We start from the raw sequence: 22,970 nt of genomic DNA, 5'->3' as shown, positions 1-22,970 counted from the left end.
GAAGATGTCAAAATAAATATGGAAGTAGATAACCAAGTAAATAAGCTGGGTGGCAGAGAGAACTTGGATAAATTTATATGGAATAAGGAAAAAAAATTAGCCACAACAACAGAGTAGTAGCTGTATACAAGACATTGTTCAAACCAATTTTAACTTAGGATGAGAGTTAGAGAGATCATAGATATGAAGGTTCTGAGGAAAATTAAGAAGAATAAACAGATTGTATTAATGGCAGAATCACCAAGAAAAACATTTTGAATTAAATTTATATCGGAGGGGGGAACAAATTTAAAAAAAAAAAAAAAAAGTTGATACAAAAGTATATTCAACTGATAAAGACATGGATTTTACTTGAACCATTGAGTTTTAAATAAACAAGATTTACTGTAATATGTATTTATGATTTATTATATGTTTTCCACTACTCTAAATCCAATGGAAAAAAGCTCCCCCCCCCCTCTTCCCTGACAGAAGCAGAAATGAATCTGAGAAATTATTTCTAAAATCTCCATTAGTAGCACTAGAACATTCTCCAAAAATAAACAAATTCAGCTGCCTCACATTAACAAAATTCTGGGAGGCTCTTACTCTCAGGCCTTCAACAAGATTTCATCACATATACCCATAGAGGGCACTAGTTACGACTTTAGGATCCCACCTTTTTACATTCAGTCTATGTCTTCCTGCTGGTATGCATACATGTACGTGCTTAATGTATTTCTTTGTACCTATGAGTACCTTGGTGACCAAGGCAAAATACAGGTGTAAATAATTATAGAGCTAAATAAATTTAGTTAACATGTGTTTTCTCTTGTAGACATTAACATGTGTGATAATAAATGTCTAAGCATCCAACACCAGATTATTATTATTATCATAATTATCATCATCTGTCCTCCATGGAGTCAGAGACTCATCGTGGGAGGTACACACTATTGTACACAATGCTCATCCAACCATGGCTTAAACTGATTCAATGTGTCTACACTCAGGCAAAGCATTCCACTCACCAACCACTCTACATGAAAAGAACCTTCTCCTCACTCCTCTGTATACAGTTTCCAGTGATGGCCTCTTCTTCTACCTCCCCCTCTCCCATTCTATGAAATATTTCTTCCATGTCAACCAGTTAACAATCCCTGACTAGCTTATATGTCTCAATCATATCTCCTCCCCACTTCCTCCTATTCACAAGGCTTTGTAACTTACATTCTCTCAATCTGTCCTTGTACTCCACATTCCAAAGACCACCTTTCTGAATCTTCTCTGGACCCTTTCAAACATATCCTCGTCACCATGAAAACCCAAAGACCAAATCTATGCACAATAATCCATATGAGGCCTAATTAAGGCCTTATACAATGGAATCATAACCTTTCTATTTCTGCATGTCAGGGTCCTCTGCATCATTGCCATTATCTGATGTGATGTATTCACAACTTGTGCAATGTTGCCCCTGAATTTCAGGGGTGACATTGCACAATCACTTCATTGGTTACCAAATCTCATCAAGTCCTCTTGGAAGGCCATAACATCAACTTGACTATGCATCACTCTCCCCAATTTTACATCTCTGCAAACAGCTGCATATCACTAGTTAAACCCATCCCAAATCATTACCATACAAATTGATCAACAATGGTCCCAAAACAGACCCTTGCAGTATAACCACTAGTAACCTTCCTCTTTTGAAATACTGCATCCCCATATACAACTTTCTGATACCTATCTGACAGCCAGTTACTGATCCAACTCAGAAGTCTGTTATCCAATCCCATCTGTTTCAATTTATTTAACAGTATGTCGTGTGGCAGTCTATCAAAGCCTTTGCAAAATCCAAATACAGCACTGTATGTGCATCTCTCCTGTACAAGGTATTTGTCACCTTGTTATAGCACATAAGTTAGTAAAACATGATCTCCCTTTAACAAACCCATACTGATAACCATAGAAAAGACTGCTGTTATCAACCCATTTTTGAATCCTACTTCTCACCAATCTCTCCAGTTCCTTCACAACTCCAGATATACAGATTGGCTATAATTTGAAGCTACAGCCTTATCATCACCTTTATGCAGTGGAACAATTTTACTCTCCTTCCATTCCCTTGGAACCTGTGCTGTTGTAAGATTCATTAAACAGGCATGCCAATGATACTACAAATTCCCTGGAATGTTCCTTAAGATGTGTGGTGATATGTCATCAAATCCAATTGCCTTATTGACATCATCATCATCAAATTCCTAACATGCATCCTGAAGGGTTGTACAGGATATGATAGTACTACATGAAAAACGTACATCATTACTAACTTCCTATCAACAATTTTCTTCCAAATCAATCTGTTACCTATCAAGACTCCAACATTATCAGATCTTATATTTCTGTCTTCTAAGGCACTTTTACTGTTTCACTCCACCTATATCTTGCTCTTCCTATGGGCCTTTTTCCTGGTAACCTAGCAGAGAACACTTGTTTTGCTATTCTTTCCTCTCTAATTTGTTTAAGTGATCATATCACCTGAGATTATCTCTGCTAACACATTCCTGGATGCCATGAATGTCAAGTTCTTTCTTAATATCTTGTTTTTAATATGATATTGCCATTGACACCATCTGTTCATGCCCTTAATCTTTCTCAGGACTCTCATATCTGTGGTCTCTAAGTCTTTGGTCAAGTGTTTTATTTCTAACCCAACTCTCATATCCGTAAGTTAAAACTGATTTCAACATTGTCTTTTATACAGCTAATTTAGTGTTTTGACTAATTTCTCTTTTATTCCATAAAAATTTATTCAGTTGACTTCCTACCATACAAGCTTTGTTGATTCTGTTGTCTATTTCTATATTTAATTTACCATCTTCACTAAAAATCGTGTCTAAGTAGCTGAAATGTTTTACTTGTTCTATAGATTCTCCATTCACAATGCAGTTGATATTTTCAATGCCTCTGCCTGTTTTCATTGTCTTTGTCTTGTTATTGCTGACCTTCATACCAAATTTATTACAACAGTTATTCAATTTAGTCAGGGAATCTTGCACACTTGTAGCAGATTTATTTAAAAGTATAACATCATCTGTATAAAGTAAAGAGATGAGATTAACATCTCCAATTTTGATATCAGGTTTAACACCACTTTCTTCATAATGTGATCCATATAAATAATGAAGAACAGAGGGGATAATATACATCCTTGCCTGACAGATATATCATTAATCCATCTTCCTGTGCTTCCTTCAATTCTAACTGTTGACTTGCAACACAAATAAAGACTAAGTATTGCTTGATATAATGCCCCATTGACTATATATCTGTAAGTCACTGCCTTTTCCAGATCTACAAAACTTAAATACAGATCTTGGTTATATTCCCATGATTTCTCAACTATTTGTCGCAAAGTGAAAATCTGATTCTGACTACTCTATATCCTAAATCCAGCTTGTTCTTCACCAAGCTTCTATTCCACAATCCTTCTCAACCATTTCTCAAGTATACTTGCATAAATCTTACCAGGAACACTCACTTTAGGGAAATACCTCTGTAATTCTCAAATTCAGTTTTATTTCCCTTTTTATATGTGGTACTATGAGAGCTCTACTCCAATCATCTGGAATTCGTCCCTCTTTCCAGGCCTTCTGAACTATGCAGTGCAGCCACTTCCTTCATAATGTGATCCATATAAATAATGAAGAACAGAGGGGATAATATACATCCTTATATGTAAGACTTTTATACCTCCATACTTGAGCATTTCTAGTCGAATATCATCTACTCTAGCTGCTTTTCTATATTTCAGGCTTTTGATGGCTTTTTCTATTTCAAGTATAAATATGTATTCCTGATTGCATGCCTGTTGAGTGTTTTTTACCACTCTGCTGTCACTAATTGTTTCATTTAGCAATTTTTTGAAGTAATTACTCCATACATCAAGGATATCTTTTTCTTCAGGTTTCATGTCACCTTATCATCTTTAATTCCTTTTACAGCACTCTTTCCTCCATTTCTGAGCTTTTTCAAGAATCTTTGGAAAAATCTCTTGCCACCCTCTGGGTATTTATTTTCTATGTTCTTACCAAAGTCTTCCCATGACTGTTGTTTAGCAAGTTTTATACAGTGTTTAGCTTTCTTATATTTGTCTCTGTATTCTCTAAGAGCACAAACTGACTTATTTGCCAGGAATTTTTGATATGCTTATTTATTTATTATCAAGGTTATTTATTTCTTTAAATACCTCCTGCTTATATTCCCCTATGTCCTCTACACTTAAGTTCTTCATGATTCCGATGAAACACCCTTATAAACTGATCACTCAATATCTCAACAATGTTTTCTGCAGCAGTTATCATTCTACCATTATTTTTCCTTCTATTTGCCACATATCTAAAAAACTCTGAGGTTTTTCTTCACCTGCTTTGCCAATTTCTGCTCTTACTGCACTTTTGTTTTCCTTACTAACTGAGTCACTCTCCTGGCTTGTGTTTTATACTCTTCATATAAATGATTATTACTATTATTTATCTTGTACTGCCTCCAGATTACCTTCTTCCAGATTTCATGCTTAAACTCCTCATTAATCCATTTTCCACACTGCTGCATTTATGTATTTCTTTGTCGGTTCCCAAGCAGTATTTATTTCCTTACTGCTCAACTCCTCGTTCCATGCTATAGCTCCAAGCTATCTCCTAATCTTATCATAATCACCAGCTTTATAATTCCACATATATCCTTTCCTCACAATAATCTGCATATGGCTAGCCACAACCCAGGTGATTACTTCATGATCACTCTCACCAAATGGAGGAAAGTGTGAAACTCCACTCACAATTACATCCTCTGATGAAATGATCAGATCTAAAACTCTTGATCCTCGTGTGCCCTCCTTTATGTGCTGTCTGAGATAGTTACTGCTCAAGAACTCGAGAAATTCATTTTCCTCATTCCCAAATGCTATCTCTTCATTCCAATCTATACTGCCATAATTAAAATCACCCATAATAATTACCTTTCCTTTGTTCACTAATCCAAGTTGTTCATACATTTCTTCATCATCATCATCATCCACCACATTCCTAGGCCTATAATAATATCCAACTAAATATGTCTTCCTCTCTCAACCTCCACTGTCTCATAACCATTGCCACTATTTTCCTCTTTCATGTCTACCTTATGTGGACATTATTCCCCTGCTATTATCAGCAGCCCCCTCCCACTTCCTGTCCTTTCTATACTCACAAAAAATACTGTATCCTTCCATTCTATTCCTGTTAGAATATCATCGTCATTCAGCCATGTTTCACTTATTCCAATGATCAAACTATATAAAAAGAAAAAAATTCCAGCAAAAAGAAGGCAGTGCATGTAGATATATGCAGAGTAATGTACTGCAATGTAATTTTGCATCAAAACAATTGTATTAATGCATCAACTTATTTTTCATTCTTCAGAAGAATCAAGGTTATGGTGTATGTATTTTCAGAACATATCATTTGATTAAATTTAATGGTGAAGGCAACAGATACAAAATAATGCAATCAAAGAATATTGGCTGGCTCAAGAAGAATTAACTGTTTAAAATATTTCATAAGAAATTTAATAATCAAATTTTGTTCATCATTACCACTTAACATCCATGATTTTAAACCAACAGCACACTATTATCACAACTATATTCTTTATATGAACATTCAACATAAATTAGAATGGGAAATAGAAAATTCATACTTCAAATATGGCTCTCTTCCTTCATTAGTGTACTGCCAGCATATCAAACCAATCAAATCTTGCACTTTTGCAACTGACAGTATAATCACTTCCATAGGATAGTCTCTATCACCAGGTGGAAGCATGGTCAGGAAGATGCTTATTTTTTTAACCTGGGCACAATGACTAATCTGAAAAAAAAAAACATACAATTTTTATACCGAAAACTTTAGAAAACAATGTGAGGACTGTTTTATTACTTGTTAGTTGGAATAGGAGACTGTTATGAACTTTATAGTGGTGGAAAAACTAATTCTAAGAATATTTATAAATGAAAGTAAACATGATCCATATTACAATGCTAGGACAGTCCTGAGAAATTAAATAAGAATTTCAATCATTTATTTATATCTGTTGAAACATTAAGCAGATATAAATGGAAATTATATGATAGCTATCAACAATGTTTTTTACCCCTTATAATTATGTAAAAGGTAATAGAGGTAACAGCTGAAATTCGAATATATCTATACCTCAAGATACAAATAAAACTAATTATTAGCAAACTACTAGTCAAATAAAAATATCCATTATTATTTTATATTAAGCAACAGAAAATGATCTTTAGAACTTCTAAAGTTTTATAAAGTTGCTTGAGAGTATTATAAAATTAAAAACCGAGTGTGAGATACTTGGAATTGCACCACTTGATCCTAGAGCAGCAAGCATAAAACATCAGAAAAACTGAAAACATAAACTGCATTCACAGTAGTGAACCTATAGAACAGATAATACATTATAGCTATTTAAGCACAATTTTTAGTGGAAGATGACAAACTAAATATAGAAATATACAACAGAATATGTAAAGCTAAAATGGCAGGAAGGAAGTTGAATAATTTATGTGGAGCAAGACAGAAATCATGCAATATATGAATATTAATACTGAGTGTTCAAATCAATATTATCATATGGAGCTGAAAGGTAGGTTAGCAATAAAGTACAGCCAATTCTCCAATTCAAACTTGTAGGGACTAAAACAGTTATAACAGAAGATTGGTTAAATTTCTTTTAGCACAGCACTGATGCTATAGCATTTTGAATGGGGACTGTTGTAATATAATCATGAAAACTGACTGAAATTGGTCAGAGACTGGAGACCACAGATATGAGAGTTCGTATAAAAATTAGAGGAGAGAACAGTTGCACTAATGGCAAAACCATATTAAGAATAAAGATGTTGGAAAAGAACTTGTATTATTAATAGCAAAGGATGTGGAAACAAGGCTAATCTAAGGTGGCATGGTCACTTGAACAGAATGGAAAATGAAAGATTAGCAATACAGGTGTCTGAAGCAAAAAGGACAGGAAAAAGTTAGCAGTGCTTAAGATCAAAATGGAAGAGATGATAAAATCAGAGATCTGACTTATATAAACCAAGTTGGAATAACACTGATAGGAAACTAGTTAAGAAATATTTTCTTGGACTGCTATAATATCCAGCACACCTCTTGAGGATATATACCACAGAAAGATTATGCTGATAAATTATTTATATATAAATAACTTGATCACCTTTGAAAATAACAAATGGAGAATTGTATGATATAAAACTCTTCAGTATTAATTTCAAGGAGTTTTTACCATCATTAACCATGATGAGTCCTAGGATGGTGATAATGATAGGAATACACAACAATCATCTTGAGAATTTACCAATTTAGGATTAAAGGATATGATTTTTATATAAGAGCCCATATATCTAAAGTTAGTTAAAACTTTTTGACTGAAAAAAAATTGTTAAAAAATAATATTTATTATTCTTTCTTTTAATAAAATTCACTGTTATGTGAAGACTTATTATTATTATCATCATCATTAGACCTTCATGAAGTCAAAGGCATATTATGGGAGGTCTCGCAGTCAAAGACATGGCTCATCAAATTATGTGTTAACCTCATTCACTGTTTCCACACTCACCCACACTCTCAGGTAATCCATTATAACTGCTATGTGCTTACCATTGGTAAAGAATTACAGAAAAGATAAATACAGTACTATTTTACGTAATAATTGACAATACTGCTTGTATTTTAGTATACTATTGAGTGAAATACACCTGGACCTCACCAGATAGAGAAGTGCAAAATTGTATAGATTATATCCTAATTAGAAATAAACAGAAAACCTCAATCAAAAATGTAAGAACACTCAAAAGCCTAGAGCTAGATACAGACCATGAACTCCTCTCTGTAACAATGCAGATAAAAATAAAAGAAATAGGATTGATAAAATCCACAATTTATTATGGAGATAGATTAGACTACATTAGGAAAATTGAAGAAATAAATAGGTCTCAAAAAGATAAAACCGAAAACCTTTGGAAAACAGGAAAAGAAATATTAATTAACTCGGCAAGGGAAACTTGAGGAATTTATAAGCGACCCAATAATAAATGGATAACATCTGAAAATTTAGAAAAATGTGAAGAAAAAAGAAAACTAAAAACAAAAATAAACAGACACCTCAGAAGGAAACAAGAAGAAACAAAAAAAAATCAAAAATGAAATTGATAAACTCTGCAGACAGGCTAAAGAAAACTGGCTAAACAAAAAAGCAGAAAAATGCAACGAAGCATATAAACACCATAACTAAAAAATGAAAATTCCTTACCACACTTTTCAACAAAATCATTAAATCAGGAAAAATACCAAAAGATTGGAGAACAGTAATTATCATACCAATTTGCAAGAAAGTCGATAAGAAAAACTGTAAAAATTACAGACCAATCACATTACTCAGCCATGCTTACAAAATATTTACAAGAGTATTACAGAACAGAATAAAGAGCACATATGAGATCATTCTTAGTGAAGAACAGGCCGGCTTCAGAAAGAATTGCTCCACATTGGATCACATCTTCATAATACAAAAACTAGTAGAATTATACTGGGAACATAACAAAAATATCTATTACTGTTTTATAGATTTTAAACAGGCATTCGACTCCATAAATACAGTAAATTTATTAAGAATATTAAAACAGAAACAAATCGATGAAGATACCCCAGACCTCTTAGAAAAATATTATAGTCTCACAGAGGCAATAATTAAATTTAATAGTATAACAACAGATAAAATAAATATCAGTAAAGGAGTAGCCCAAGGATGTCCCATCTCCCATACCTTTTTAACATCTACCTAGAGGATATGGTTAAAGGATATGGATATGATAGCAGACACAAAAGAAAAAATGGTGAATCTAATAACCAAACTAAACAATATGGCTAAAGAATACAGCATGACCATAAATACGGACAAAACAAAAATCTTGGTAATTGGAAAAAATGAAGAAAAAGTAAATTCTCCTTGAATGGATCAACAATTGAACAGGTAAAACAATTCAATTATTTAAGAACAGTAATAACAGAACACTTAGATACCATGACCACTATTAAACATAGAATATTGACTCCATGGTAATAATTTAATAATGCAATTATAATACCCACTGTGCTATATGCTTTAGAAACTTGGACACTCAAGAAGAGAGAGATACGAAAACTGGAGGCTTTTGAGATGAAACGTCTCAGAAAAATAAATAAACAAAATGACAGAAAAGAAAACAAATGAAACTGTAAGACAAGACCTAAACTATACAGCTCATTAATAGAAAAGATAAAAAAAAAGACAATTTCAGTGGTATGGACATGTAGAGAGAATGCCACCAGAAGGGCTACCCAACCTTGCTCTGTATGCAATATTAGAAGAAAAAAGAAAAAAAGGAAGACCAAAAACTAAATGGATAACATCAATAAAGGTTAACTCTGGATTACAAACCTATAGGCAGCTTACTAGCCATGCAAGAAACAGACGCCTGTTGTGGAAACACGGGAGACCCAACCCATCCCCAATGGAGGAGGACAGTAAGTAAGTAATTGAATGAAACTGCTAGAATGCAAGATTTGAAGAAAGTTATTCAAAATGAAAAATGAAATGAGGAATATGTGGAGTAATATTAAACATTTAGTGGAAACAATTGTCTATTTTTGATAACTTAGTGTGTCTCTGATTGATTATTGGTCTTGTTACTGATTTATTTTATTATTTTTTTAAATTAAATTTTTGAATCTTGCCTTGAATGGAACACAGTGCTGATACTCACAAGGTCAACTCATTGTGCAGTGAAAAGATCGTGCTGTTAATGAGATGACATGACTATTTAAAAATGATTCAATGTAGTGAGTGCAACATGCATGCTTGATGAAATGTGAAACATGTGCTTGTGGAGAGAAAGGAGATGAGAGAAGGTATGGATTTGTAGAAAGTGCATTATGTTGTTAAATTATGAGTTAGTAAATGCAAAAAAAACTGAAGGAATGAAAGTTAATGTAAATAAAAGAAACAGAACAAAAGTTAGTGAGACCAAGGGAGTGATAGAACACAAGAATGAAGAAATGAATGATACAGAAAAAAAAAGGAAGTATAAATGAGGAAACGGAAGTAAGGTGTGGTAGAATGAGAGGTAGCAAAAGTACGAGAATGACAGGGAGTGAAATTGCCAGAATGCAAGATTTGAAGAAAGTTATTCAAAATGAAAAATTAAATAAGGAATATGTGGAGTAACATTAAATATTTAGTGGAAACAAATGAAAGAGTGCAAAATAACAGAATGAAAGGTGATAAATGATTTGAGAATAACAGTGTATGGAGATTCCATTGTTAGAGGATTGGTTAATGAGAGTGTCCATAAGGTCTACTATCCAGGAGGGGGTATGAGCAAGATAACTCATGTTTTGGATATGAGGAGGAAACCAGTAAGAAAATTAGTAGTGGTTGTGAGAAAAAACAATTTAAATTGGTATAAGGAGAATGCAAGGGCAGATATCAGGTTATTGAGGAGAGTAAAAAGATAATGTGTGAGGAGAAGGGAGAGCAGTTTGCGAATGTATAGAATGTATCAGGTAACCACAAAAGTTTATGCAGTTTTCATTAGAGTTTGCTGCAATGACTTGTTTTATTTTGTAGTGGTTTGCAAAGCACAACTTTTATGTATGTCATAAGGCACAGATACTTGCCAGTCAATCAGTGCACTCTAACTTGGTATGTACTCTTTTTTTGTGACTTTGACCCTTTTAAAAGGTTATTTGAACCTGATGTAATTGGGCTTGTTTGTTTTTATGAATTTAAACTCAGTTCGAAGCTTCAGAAGCATATCATAAGATATGTGTGGCATTTGGAAAAGATGTGGTAACAGAACATACTGTGCAGAAATGGTTTAAAAAATTTGTTTCTGGAAACAAATGAATCACTTGAAGATGCACCATGTTCAGGAAGACCCTCCATTATTGATAATGAAGAATTATGTACAGCTGTTGAAAATAATTCAAGATTAACATGTCAAGAACTTTCACAAATGTTTAACATGAGTGGTAAAACAATTCGTTTATACTTGCATTGGTTTTAGGAAAATTAGCTGCAAACATTTTCGGCGTAAGACATTTTGCATTCATTTTTGTAAATAATCAATGGATGATAAAGGGTACCATAAATTCATTAAAAAGGCAAATCTTTATTAAGATAATGTCAGTGATACATAACATAATGAAATCATTTAAAAATTGTGCAAATTAAAAGAGATGCTGTGTAAATAATTAACTTTTTGCTGCAGATTGTCAATTCAACAAATCCATCAGTAACATCGCTCATTTGAAAAAATGCAAATGCTGTGAAGCATTTAATTTTCGTGTTAATTCAGCATCTGTTTGACAGAGTAACTTCAAACCAATGGCAACAATTCTGAGATAAAGATTTTGTGCCATATGAAATAAACAACCTGTTATAGTTGTTGATGTAAATATGTTAGAAAAAGTGTCTATAGTTGCTTCTCGAAGTCGACCATTAATGTTTCAGGATCTAATGATGAATGTAAGCCTTTAAGGTACTGAATAATCTGCTGTAAGTTAATTCTGATTTGTCAGGAAGCAAGGCAAAAAGCTGCCAAGGAATCCTTAGGAGTCTCGTGCCAGTCCCAAGCCTGGTTAAAGGAGGAGGGTCAGTCAGATGAGTGTCGATGCTCAGACTGTAAAGAAAAAACACGATTGTTATCTGATACCTATAAGATCAATAGTTACAACATGCTGGCTCGGACGTCAACTGGATCAACATTGTCCGCGATACCAATCAAGCGATCAGGAGTTGGATTGAAAAATGGGATACCGAAAGGGAACAGAAACTGAAACTAACAAAACTGTTATCAGTAGGAACATAGAATGTATGGACACTTTGGATGGCAGGAAAACTAGAATTATTTCACGAGGAAATGAAGAGATATCGGTATGATATACCAGGACTGGTGGAGTTGCGATGGACATCAGCAGGAAAGATAAATGGATGCGAAGTCATATGATCATGGCATGACACCAAGCATGAAGCATGAGTTGGTTTCCTTCTTAACAAAAAAGCTAGAAAGGCACTCTCAGGCTAAAAACCAGTCAATGAATGAATCATGGCAGCAAGATTTCAAGAAAAACCATTTAATATATCAATAGTCCAGATATATGCACCCACATCTGGCAGCACAGATGAGGATATTGACTTAATTTAAAAAGATCTGACAGAGACAATAAAATTGTCTATTGTCTCTGTCAGATCTTTTATTTGGTATTGACAGAGATCTGTCAATACCAAAGCAAGATGTACTAATTATTGAAGGCGATTGGAATGCTAAAGTCTTGAGCAGTAACTATCTCAGACAGCACATAAAGGAGGGCACACAAGGATCAAGAGTTTTAGATCTCATCATTTCATCAGAGGATGTAATTGTGAATGGGGTTTCACACGTTCCTCCAGTTGGTGAGAGTGATCATGAAGTAAACACTTGGGTCATGGCTAGCCATAAGAAGACTTCTGTCAGGAAACGATATATGTGAAATTACAAGGCTGGTGATTATGACAAGATTAGGAGACAATATGGAGCTATAGCATGAATGAGGAGTTGAGCAGTAAAAAATAAATGCTGCTTGGGAACTGACAAAGAAATACATAACAACATCAATTGATGAATGTATTCCAAAGGTCAAAATGCTGAATAAAGTAGGTGTAAAGTAGATGAATGAGGGAAGCATGAATTCTGGAAGAAGAAGGCACTCTGGAGACAGCACAAGATGAATAATGGTAATAATTGCATGAAGAGTATAAAGAGCAGGCCAGGAGAGTGACTTAGTTGGCAAGGACAGCAAAAGTGCAGCACAAGCAGAAATTAGTAAATCAGGCCTATAAAAACTCCTGCGAGTTTTTTTTTTGATATATGCAAGTAGAAAGAATAATGACTATTGTAAGACAATGTTAATGGATGAAAGTGGAAGATTGGTAACTATTATTACAGAGGACATAGTCGAGGTATGAGGAATTCATCAGAGTGTTTAATCCTCAGTGTGAAATTAAACGCTCAAGTGTAGAAAATGAAATGAGAGAAGACTTAATGGTGATGAGCAATACATATATGAGGAGTTAAGTAAGCTAGATGTTAATAAGACAATAGGACTTAATGACACATCACCATGTGTCTTAAGGGAATGTTCCAAGAAGTTAGCAATATCCTTGGCCTACCTGTTTAACAAGAGTCTTGAAACAGCAAAGAAGTTGAAAGAAAGCAAAATTGTTTCACTTCACAAAGGTGATAATAAGGCTAATACAACCAATTATAGGCCAATATGTATATCTGGAGTTGTAGTGAATGTATTGGAGAGGTTGATGAGATACAGAATACAAAAATGGATTATTCTTTGTGCTTGTCAGCATGGGTTTGTCAAAGGGAGGTCGTGTTTTACTAACTTTTGCAAAGGCTTCTGATAAACTGCAACGCCACAAGTTGGTCGCTAAACTGAAGCAGATGGGATTGGATAACATCCTAATGAGTTGGATAGCTGACTAACTATCAGGTATCAACAAGTTGTGTATGGAGGCACTATCTCAAAAGAGGAAAGTCACTAGTGGTGTGCCACAGGAGTCTGTTTTGGGACCATTGTTATTTAATTCATATATTAATGATATTGGGATAGGGTTAACTGTTTACAGATGGTGCAAAACTGGGGAGAGTGACATCAAGTAGATGCTGTGGCCTTACAGGAGGACTTGAATAAATTGTATGAATGGGCTACAGTATGGAACTATCAATTCAATGTTAAGGTGTAAGGTCCAAAATTTGGTAGGCAACAATGGGAAGCAAAGTAAACACTTAGTGGGGAAATTTTGGAGGAAGTTGATGAGTTTAAAGATAGTGGACATGGATCTGAAGTTCTGAGGCCACACTGCAGAAGTTGTGAAGACACCACATCAGATTATGGCAATGAAATGATGCGGAGGAACTTAGCTTATAGAAATAAGGAGGTTCAGATTCCATTGTATAAGGCCTTGTATGGATTGTTGTGCATAGATTTGGTCACCTGGTTTTCATGGTGATGAGGATATATTGGAAAGAGTCCAGAGAAGACTGACTAAGGTAAGAAGTGGTCTTTGGGATATGAAGACAGGAGGAAATGCAGTTTGCAAAGCCTTGTGAATAGAAGGAAGAGAGGGAATATGACCTAAACATTTTAAGTTGGTCAAGGGTTGTGTTACTAGGTTAATTTGGAAGAAATTTTTTCTAGAATGGAAAAATGGGATAGAACAAGAGGACATCCTTGGAAGTTGTATAACGAGGGTGTGAGCAGGATCAGGAGCAGGTTCTTTGCATGGAGAGTAATGGTTTGTGAGTAGAATGCATTGCCTCATTCTGGCAAATACAGATACATTGAATGAGTTTAAGCACAGTTTGATGGGCTTTATGTGTAACAGTGTTTGCCTACCATGACAAGTCTTTTGACTACATGGAGGTCTGGTGTTAATGATAATAATTCCACTCAACAACAATCACTGACTACAAAAAAAAAAAAAAACACTGTCTTCTGCTGTCTCTCCCATTCTATGAGAAACACTCCAAATTAATCCAGTCACATTCCCTTACTTATATACTCAATCATATCACCCCCCCCCCCCCATTCTCTGCACACGAGGCTCTACAAACTACATTTCTTCAATCATTCTTTATACCCAATATCCCAGAAACCACCTTAATCCATCATCTCTGTATTCTTCCCAACACCCTCATCTCCTTAAAAAACTTGGTGATCAAATCTTGATATATTAATCCATATGGGTCAGATCAAAGCCTTATACAACAAAACCATAACTTCCTCATTTCTTCTTAATATCCTCTATTCATTGTCATCGTCATTTACAATATCTTCACAATTTTAGTAATGCGCTCTCTAAAATTTAGGTCCTTGTTCACTACCACCCCCAAATCTCTTATCTTCTCCATCTACTTGAAAGATGTCTGCACCAATTGTATTGTCTGTATCCCAACCTTGTTTATTTAATTTTGAAACATTATTTTGCAGCACTGAACTGGTAAATCTACTCACATAGTGTAATGAAATCCCCCTGTAAAGCCACATTATCTGTAACTACTCCTCATACTCCCCAGTTTTGTATCATTTACAAGCAACTGTACAGTTCCATTTAAACTTCTCCCAATATCATTTAATGATACGAGTTAAACAGCAACAACCCAAAATAGATCCCTCGAGCACACACAGAGACCATTCCCATAATGCATGCAATACACATGCCCAAAAGAAAGTATGCTTTGTATTATAGGATACTAAAGCAATTGATGTGAAGTTGACAGCCTACATATACAAGTAGCCTAGTTGTGAAGAAACTTCATACATACTTTTTTTCTTACACTTGGGGAAAGGATTAAACAAAAATATAAGTTTTTGTTAAGTATAATTTACTTTGAAACCAAGTGAAAAAACTTTCTACAACTACATATATCAAGTTATATTACATATTACCTCTGACCTTCCAATTAACCCCCCCCACACACACCCACATAAAAAATTGGCTGTTCCATTGTAGTTTTATTGATTGTCTCAACACTGAACCCCTACCCAAATCAGCAAGCAAGATTGGAAAAGTTGATAATTTCTGTGTCTATAATTTGCAGTTTTACATATCATTTGAATGTCAAATCCCCTATCCTAATATTCCCAAAATCCTCTAGCCTAATATCTGTTTATTGCAAACAATCAGACCCTCCCCCCCAAACAAAGGAAGTTGGATGTATTATTGTATTATTGTCAATTACAAAATGTACTCAAGAAACAGATGTTTCTTGAGTGTAATACACTCGAGAAGCATATACTAATAATGCATAGAAGATTTATAAAAAAATATTTAAAAAACCTATTAGTTAGCAAATATATGAAAGTGCAAAAATATACAAATAGAATATCCAAATCCTTACCCGTCCATCAAATCTAGCATACTCATTAAAAGGATTATTGGGAATCCCTGTGTGCTGATCCAATAGCTCAGATAAAGCAGACTTTTTTGGCTCTTGAGTTACTTGAGTAGCAAAATCCCTTTTAGGAAATAATTGTACTAGATCTTCATCTAGCATATAAAAATAATGAGTATAAAATAAAAAAAAATTATATATTTAAATAAGATATATTTAAGAAAGAATAATACAAACTTACAGTAACTAAAGCAGATGAAAAAAAAAAAAAAAAGAAAAAGAAAGAAAGAAAAAAAATAGTACTTTAAACAATAGAATATAGAGGCACTTCTTCCTTTCCTGGCCTGTTCCAGCCTCGCACCATTTCTTTAAGGATCTCCCTGTTTCTTTTTTCCTTTTGATTTATATTTTAGTATTCTTTTTGATAGTCTATTCAGCAAGACTTTTGGTAACCTATTCAGTATTTACATGTCGAATTCATTTGTTTCTATAATTACCTAGCTTTATTTGTAAAGTTGAATCTTGCTATTCTTGTAACATTTGTTTTTTTGTTTTTTTTAAACGTAGTTCAGTGTATCTGCTTTTCTCTTTAAAAATGTCATTTCTGCTGATGTTATTCTTTGATGGTCTATTTTTTAAAATCATCCATGTTTCATTTCCATATAACATAATGGATTTAGCTAAAAATTAAAGATGCAAGAAATTATATCCTTGGTTAGCTAACAAGTATTCTAAATTTTGTAATTCTTTGTACTAAATTTGAGTTAAAAATATAATTAATCATGAATATAATTTTCTTCTTCTCTTCAAGGATCAGGTATTTGCCCTGTTCTGGCTTCATTGGTCTTTAAAACTTGTAGCTGGTCTTCCTCTCTTTCTTTCCATTTGGTCTATATTTATCCATCTCTTTTGGAAGCCAATAGGCTCTTTACATTTCTTTCTATATTCATTGATCTTTGCATTTACATTGTAAATATCTAGTTCCTTGTATGTGCAGAAACTGGAATGAAGATCAGTGTGGCCAAAACTGAAACATTTGTGGTCTCAAGATAACCATCCCAGTGCACTCTACATGTGAGTGGAGTCCCACTGAGGCAGGTGGAGAAATTTAAATACCTTGGGTCCATATTCATGAGTGATGGAAAGTGGGACGTAGAGCTAGATACTCGGATTGGCTCAGCAAGCGCAGTACTGCGGGAGCTTGGCCATTTGGTAGTATTGAAGTGGGAGTTAAGCCAGAAGGCAAAGATGGCTGTCTTCAATACAGTCTATGTCCCCATCCTCACCTATGGTCATGAGAGTTGGGTAATGACTGAAAGAATGCAGACACGAATCCAAGCGGCTGTAATGAGGTTCCCTTGAGGGGTTGCGGAGCTGACAAGACTCGACAGAGTCAGAAGCTCTGCAATTCAGGAAACCCTCAATACTCAACCGTTGCTTCTCCGTGTTCAGAGATCACAGTTACGTTGATATGGGCACCTGGTCAGAATGCCACAAGAAAGGCTCCCCCAATAGGCCCTCTTTGCTAAGCCAGAGGGTGGGAAGCCACTTGGAAGGCCAAGGACTCGCTGGATAGATTATATCCAAAACCTTGGGTGGACACGTTTGGGAGTCCCACCAGAACACCTGAGCTTGGTGGCGGAGGATCGTGACCATTGGAAGTTCCTCTTGCAGTTGCTGCCCCCCCCCCCCCCCACAACCCAATTAGGAAAGGTGGGCCTTGAAGATGTATGTATGTATGTATGTATATTGTTCCCTTCTGATGTCTTAATTTTTGTTATATGGGCCTATTTTGTGTATCTTTTAATCTTAAAAATCTCATGTCTGCAGCTTGTATTTTATGTTCATCTTTATTTTAATCAGTTTCCATGTTTCTGAATCATATTGGGAGTAGCCATTACTTTATAAAATTTTAGTTGAGTTTCTCATCTTGTTTTTTTTATTTAGAGTCCTTTTAATTGTTACACAGATTTTCTGAAATTTCTTTATTTTTTTCATCTATATCTTAATCTTTTAGATGTTTATTATGTAGCCTAAATAATTAAACTGTTTCACCTGTTCTATTATTTTATTTTTAATGACTATTTTTGAACTAATATTATCTAAACTAATGCCATGACTTTTGTTTTCTTTTGTGAAATTTTAAAACTGTATTGTTGGCTTATTTTGTTTAATTCATAAATTGATTGAATGATAAATGCACGTAAACACAAGAAAGATATTTAATTAACCAAATATTTTGGACTGGAAATAGCAGACCATCCTCAGTGGTATTAAATTCTATTTTAAATGGTTCATTTAAAATAGAACACGGCGCGTGATGTTATATCACTAAGTATGAAACGGAATATTTTGAAGTAGAGACATGATTGGAAAAAAAAAAAAAAAAGAGTAATCTTGATTAGACTTTCCCAGATTTTTGAAGATTATCTTCATTGTCTTGTAATGTAATCTGATCATCTGCATATAGCATTTATCATATATAGCATTACATATAGCAGTACTTATCAATACAATGTTCTAGTTAACTGGATACCTTGTTTTATTGTTGTTTTCCATATTTTAATAATCTGATCAGTGTGTGTGTGTGTGTGTGTATATATATATATATATATATATATATATATATTGAATTGAGTTGGAGATCAGCTACATCCCTGTCTAATGCCTTGATTAATTTCAATCTCTTCTGTTAATTTATTATCTAACTGTATTTTGTATCTTTACATAAACTTTGTATAGCTGGTACTAAATGTAGTGTAATGTAGTGTATATCCTTGTTTTTTCATTATATTCCATAATTTTTCTCTGTATATTTTGTCAAAACCATTCTCATAATCTATAATGATTATTAGTGTTCCATCCTGGTACATCATTCTTTATTCCTGGGAAGACAACAAGTGGTGAAGTGTCAACAGTTAATTAAAAAGGATGTATTCTGAATACTGAGTATGTTAAATGTCAGTAAGGGAGGGACTAAATGAATTTCATGTGTTTTAAAGGAATGTGCTGTGGAACTGACTGTACCATTAACTTGGCTGTTTAATGAAAGTCTTGCGATGGGACAAGTTCCCAAAGAGTGGAAGGAGGATAAGATATTGTCATTGCATAAAGGTAGTGATTTCTTCTGTATTCTTAAGATTTTGGAGAAATCGGTAAGAACTTGTATGCAGAATTGAGCAATATTATTTATGCAGACTAGCATGGATCTGTTAAAGGATGCTCTTGTTTTAGTAATCTATTACCCTATACAACATAGTAACAAGAGCAGCAGATGAGAGTAAGGCATACACTGTCTATTTTTTTTTTTTTTTTTTGGATATTTCAAAGGCATTTGACAGTTTCACATGACAAGTTGGTTTTTAAGTTTCAACCTATGGGTTTGGATATCAGGTTAGTAAATTGGATTGGATTGGACTTTCTGATAGATATCAGAGAGTTGTGTATGAGGGAGCAGTATCAGGGAGCAGAAAGGTTACAAATGGAGTTCCACAGGGTTCGGTACTGGGACCATTACTGTTCAATCTTCACGTTAATGATACTGTCACAGGAGTACAGGGAGATATCCAGCTATTTGCAGATGATGTGAAGCTTGGGAGGGTTACTAGTAATAGTTCTGATGTTTTGGCTCTTCACGAGGAGATAAACAAGCTGAAAAGGTGAGAAAATGAATGGTGGATATCGGTTTAATGCAACTAAATGTAACATTTAAAATTTGGAAAAAACAGATGGGATGTTGCATACTCACTTGGTGGAGCTATGCTGGAAAAGTAAGGGATCTTGGGATGATTGTGGATAAAGATTTGAAGTTCTGAGGACATACTGCAAAGGTGGTGAAGACATCTCAGAGAATTGTGGCAATGTTGAGGAGAATATTGACCACAAGATATATAAAAGGGTGTTGTTCACATTGTATAAAGCTTTGATCAGACCACATCTGTATTTCTGTGCTTAGAACAAGTTATCAGGATTTGAAGGGGATGAAGTAGCCTTGGAGAGAGTGAAGAGACATATAACAAAAATGATATCAGGCCTGTACATTGATTATGAGGATAGACTGAGGGCATGCAGACTGCAGAATTTGGTGGATAGAAGGCAGGGGGGGGGGATTGATCATTTAAGCTGTTGAAGGGTTATTATCATATTAACACTGAGGAGATTTTTCATATGGCAGAACGATGAAAAGGAGCAAGGGCAAGATATTTATTTATTTATACTAATATTTATTTTCTATATTCTTAGCCAAGTCTTTCCATGACTTTTGTTTAGCTACTTTTACAACTTAGCTCTCTTACATTTTTCTCAGTATTCTTTTAGGACAACTGCTGACTTATTTGCTAGAAGGTTTTGGTATGCTTTCTTCTTGTGTTCACCATGGTATTCTTATTTTTCTATCCTTGCAGACAACTTCACCACATACCTCCCTAAGCTGAATCAATCAATGTCTTCTTTAGAGTTTGCCACTAAGACTCCAAGGTTTGGTTCCTGTTTTTAAACTGCTTCAAATGTTCTTCAATAATGTTTGTATAGTCAAGTCTACAATTTACTTGTAAAAACTGCTCAACTTTAATTCTTTTAAAAACTTTCTTATATACTGTTCTTTTCAATGCGATATCCATTTTTATCCAGCTTTGTACTAAATAATGGTCACTTCCAATTTCAAATCCTCTGTACATTCTTGTATCCTGAATGAGCTTGGTTATATGACTATCAACAATGATGTAGTCAATAAGGCAGAAGTCCAGTAATTACTTACCATTATTATTAGCTTTGCCCTTGTCTCTAAATTTTCCTAAATGTTTCTATATGCCTAGTGGGATTCATTTCCTAATCTGCTGTTCAGATCTACAACAAGGACTACTTTTTCCATTTTCCTTATGTCAGCTGCCTATTCCAATGACTCAAAAAAATTCCTCCACTTCATCCTTGGAAGAACCTTTTGTGGGACCATACGCACTAATAAGTTTCATTGTCCGTGTCCCCATTTTGAAGCTTGCCCACATAGGATAGACTGACACTCCACAAGCATGGTTCTAAGTTCTAAGACAGAAGTCCCCGACTGGTTACTCCAACACCTTGCCCAGTCTGTGGTCAAGATGTTGGAGAGATTAGTAAGGAATAGAATACAGGATTGGGTTGATGGACATAGCATTCTTTATGATGGGCAGCATGGATTTGTAAAGAATAGGTCCTGTTTTAGTAATTTACTTGCATTTTATGACAAGGTGACAAGTATGCTAGATAAGGGAGAATCATATACAGTGATATTCTTAGACTTCGCAAAAGCATTTGATAGATTGCCAGATGATAAATTGATGTACAAACTGCAGACAATGGGAATAGATAGTATATTGGTTAGATGGATCAGAAATTGGCCCTCTGAATGATACCAGCAGGTTGTGTATGATGGAGCAGTGTCTCAAAAAAGGAGAGTAACCAGTGGTGTGCCCCAGGGTTCTGTTCTTGGGACACTGCTGTTTAACTTGTTTGCAAATGATATATCATGTGGACTGACTGGGGATCTTCAGTTGTTTGCTGATGATGCAAAGTTGGGAAGAATTATAAGTAGCACTGCTGATGTTAATTCCCTTCAGGAAGATCTGAATAGACTTTTTACTTGGACAAAAGAGTGGGGATTGTAGTTTTAATATCAATAAGTGCAAGGTGTTGCATTTTGGAGTGAAGAAATATAAGGCTGTGTACAATATCAACAGTGCCATACTGCAGGAAATGGATGAGATTAGAGATTTGGGAGTGATGGTTGAGAGTTGACTGAAGTTTAGAGGGCATATTGCTAGTGTTGCAAAGGCTGCACATCATAGTGCTGCTATGATAAAAAGTACTCTAACATGTAGGGATAAGGAAGTGGTTGCATAAGGCACTGGTCAGGCCACACTTGGACTATTTTACTCAGATCTGGTCACTTGGTTTTCAATGTGATGTGGAGACATTGGAGAGAGGTCCAGAGTCATGTGACTAAGACAATATAGGGGACTTAGGAATGCTGGCTATGGAGAGAAGTTGAAAAAAATGTGGATTTCAGACTTTGGTGGATAGAAGGAAGAGAGGTGATATGATAGAGACATTTAAGTTAGTGATAGGATTTTATCAGATTAATCCAGAGGGGATTATAAAAAGAGTAGAAGATGAGAGGGGAAAGAACCAGAGGTCATCCCTGGAAGTTATGTAAAAGCTTGGTGAAGAGGGGTGTGAGGATTAGATTTCTTACACGAGAATTGTCAGTGAATGGACCGCATTACCTGAATGTGTTGTTAATACAAGGAGTGTTAAGGATTTTAAGATTCTATATGACAAATATATTGTCAGTTGAATGAACCTCTCATGATGAGTCTGCAGACTCCATGTAGGGTGTAATAATAATAACTCTATTTGAAAGTGCCTTCCAATCAAGAAGTTTATCTTCATGTTTGGTGTTGAATGCTATAGCTACTCCTTCCTTTCCTTGATCATTATTGCCTGAAAATGAACATCCTACACTTATTATTTAGTAAGATCTCACCTGTTTTTGTTTATATCAACATGGCACTTTTACAATTCTTCTACAAGTTCGATTTCCTTTCCATTAATAGTCCTTATATTGATGGTTCCTATCTTCAAAGTGTTGCGTTGAGCTTGTTCAAGTAGCTCACTTTTCACTGTTGGCCCTGGTTCCCTGGTACAAAAACAGCAGGGGCCTTGTTTAACCAGGCGATGCCCCAGCTGGAAAGAAATTTCTTGTACCATTATGTGTATTTTTGGTTGAAGCCAAGAGAGCACAATTTAGTTGGCTAAGTCCCAATTTGCCAGTCCATCCTCATTCATTCAGTACCTAGATGATACCTACTAATAGGGTGCACCATTTGAAGGTGAGGACTGGACATTAGGTCAGAAGCTCCAGTCAGTTTTCTGCATTCCCGAACGC

The 22,970-nt window shown here is 34.8% G+C and overlaps 1 protein-coding gene across 3 annotated transcripts in view; it reads right to left on the bottom strand.

The window, feature by feature from the left end:
- The window catches only part of Sin1 (SAPK-interacting protein 1), a 316,670-nt gene that overhangs the window by 102,810 nt on the left and 190,890 nt on the right, over window positions 1-22,970 (bottom strand). For all 3 annotated transcript variants that reach the window (XM_090397180.1, XM_090397182.1, XM_090397181.1), the window contains 2 exons: window positions 16,055-16,203; window positions 5,722-5,891 (listed from right to left, as the gene is read on the bottom strand). In XM_090397180.1, coding sequence (XP_090253306.1) covers window positions 5,722-5,891; window positions 16,055-16,203 — 319 coding nt within the window. The remainder of the gene's footprint in view (window positions 1-5,721; window positions 5,892-16,054; window positions 16,204-22,970) is intronic.

Source organism: Typopeltis vanoorti, chromosome 8 (genome assembly GCF_054136105.1).
Source record: "Typopeltis vanoorti isolate ZY-2024b chromosome 8, IOZ_Tvanoo_1.0, whole genome shotgun sequence".
NCBI lineage: Eukaryota > Metazoa > Arthropoda > Arachnida > Uropygi > Thelyphonidae > Typopeltis > Typopeltis vanoorti.
This window is presented reverse-complemented; position numbering and strand designations above follow the sequence as displayed.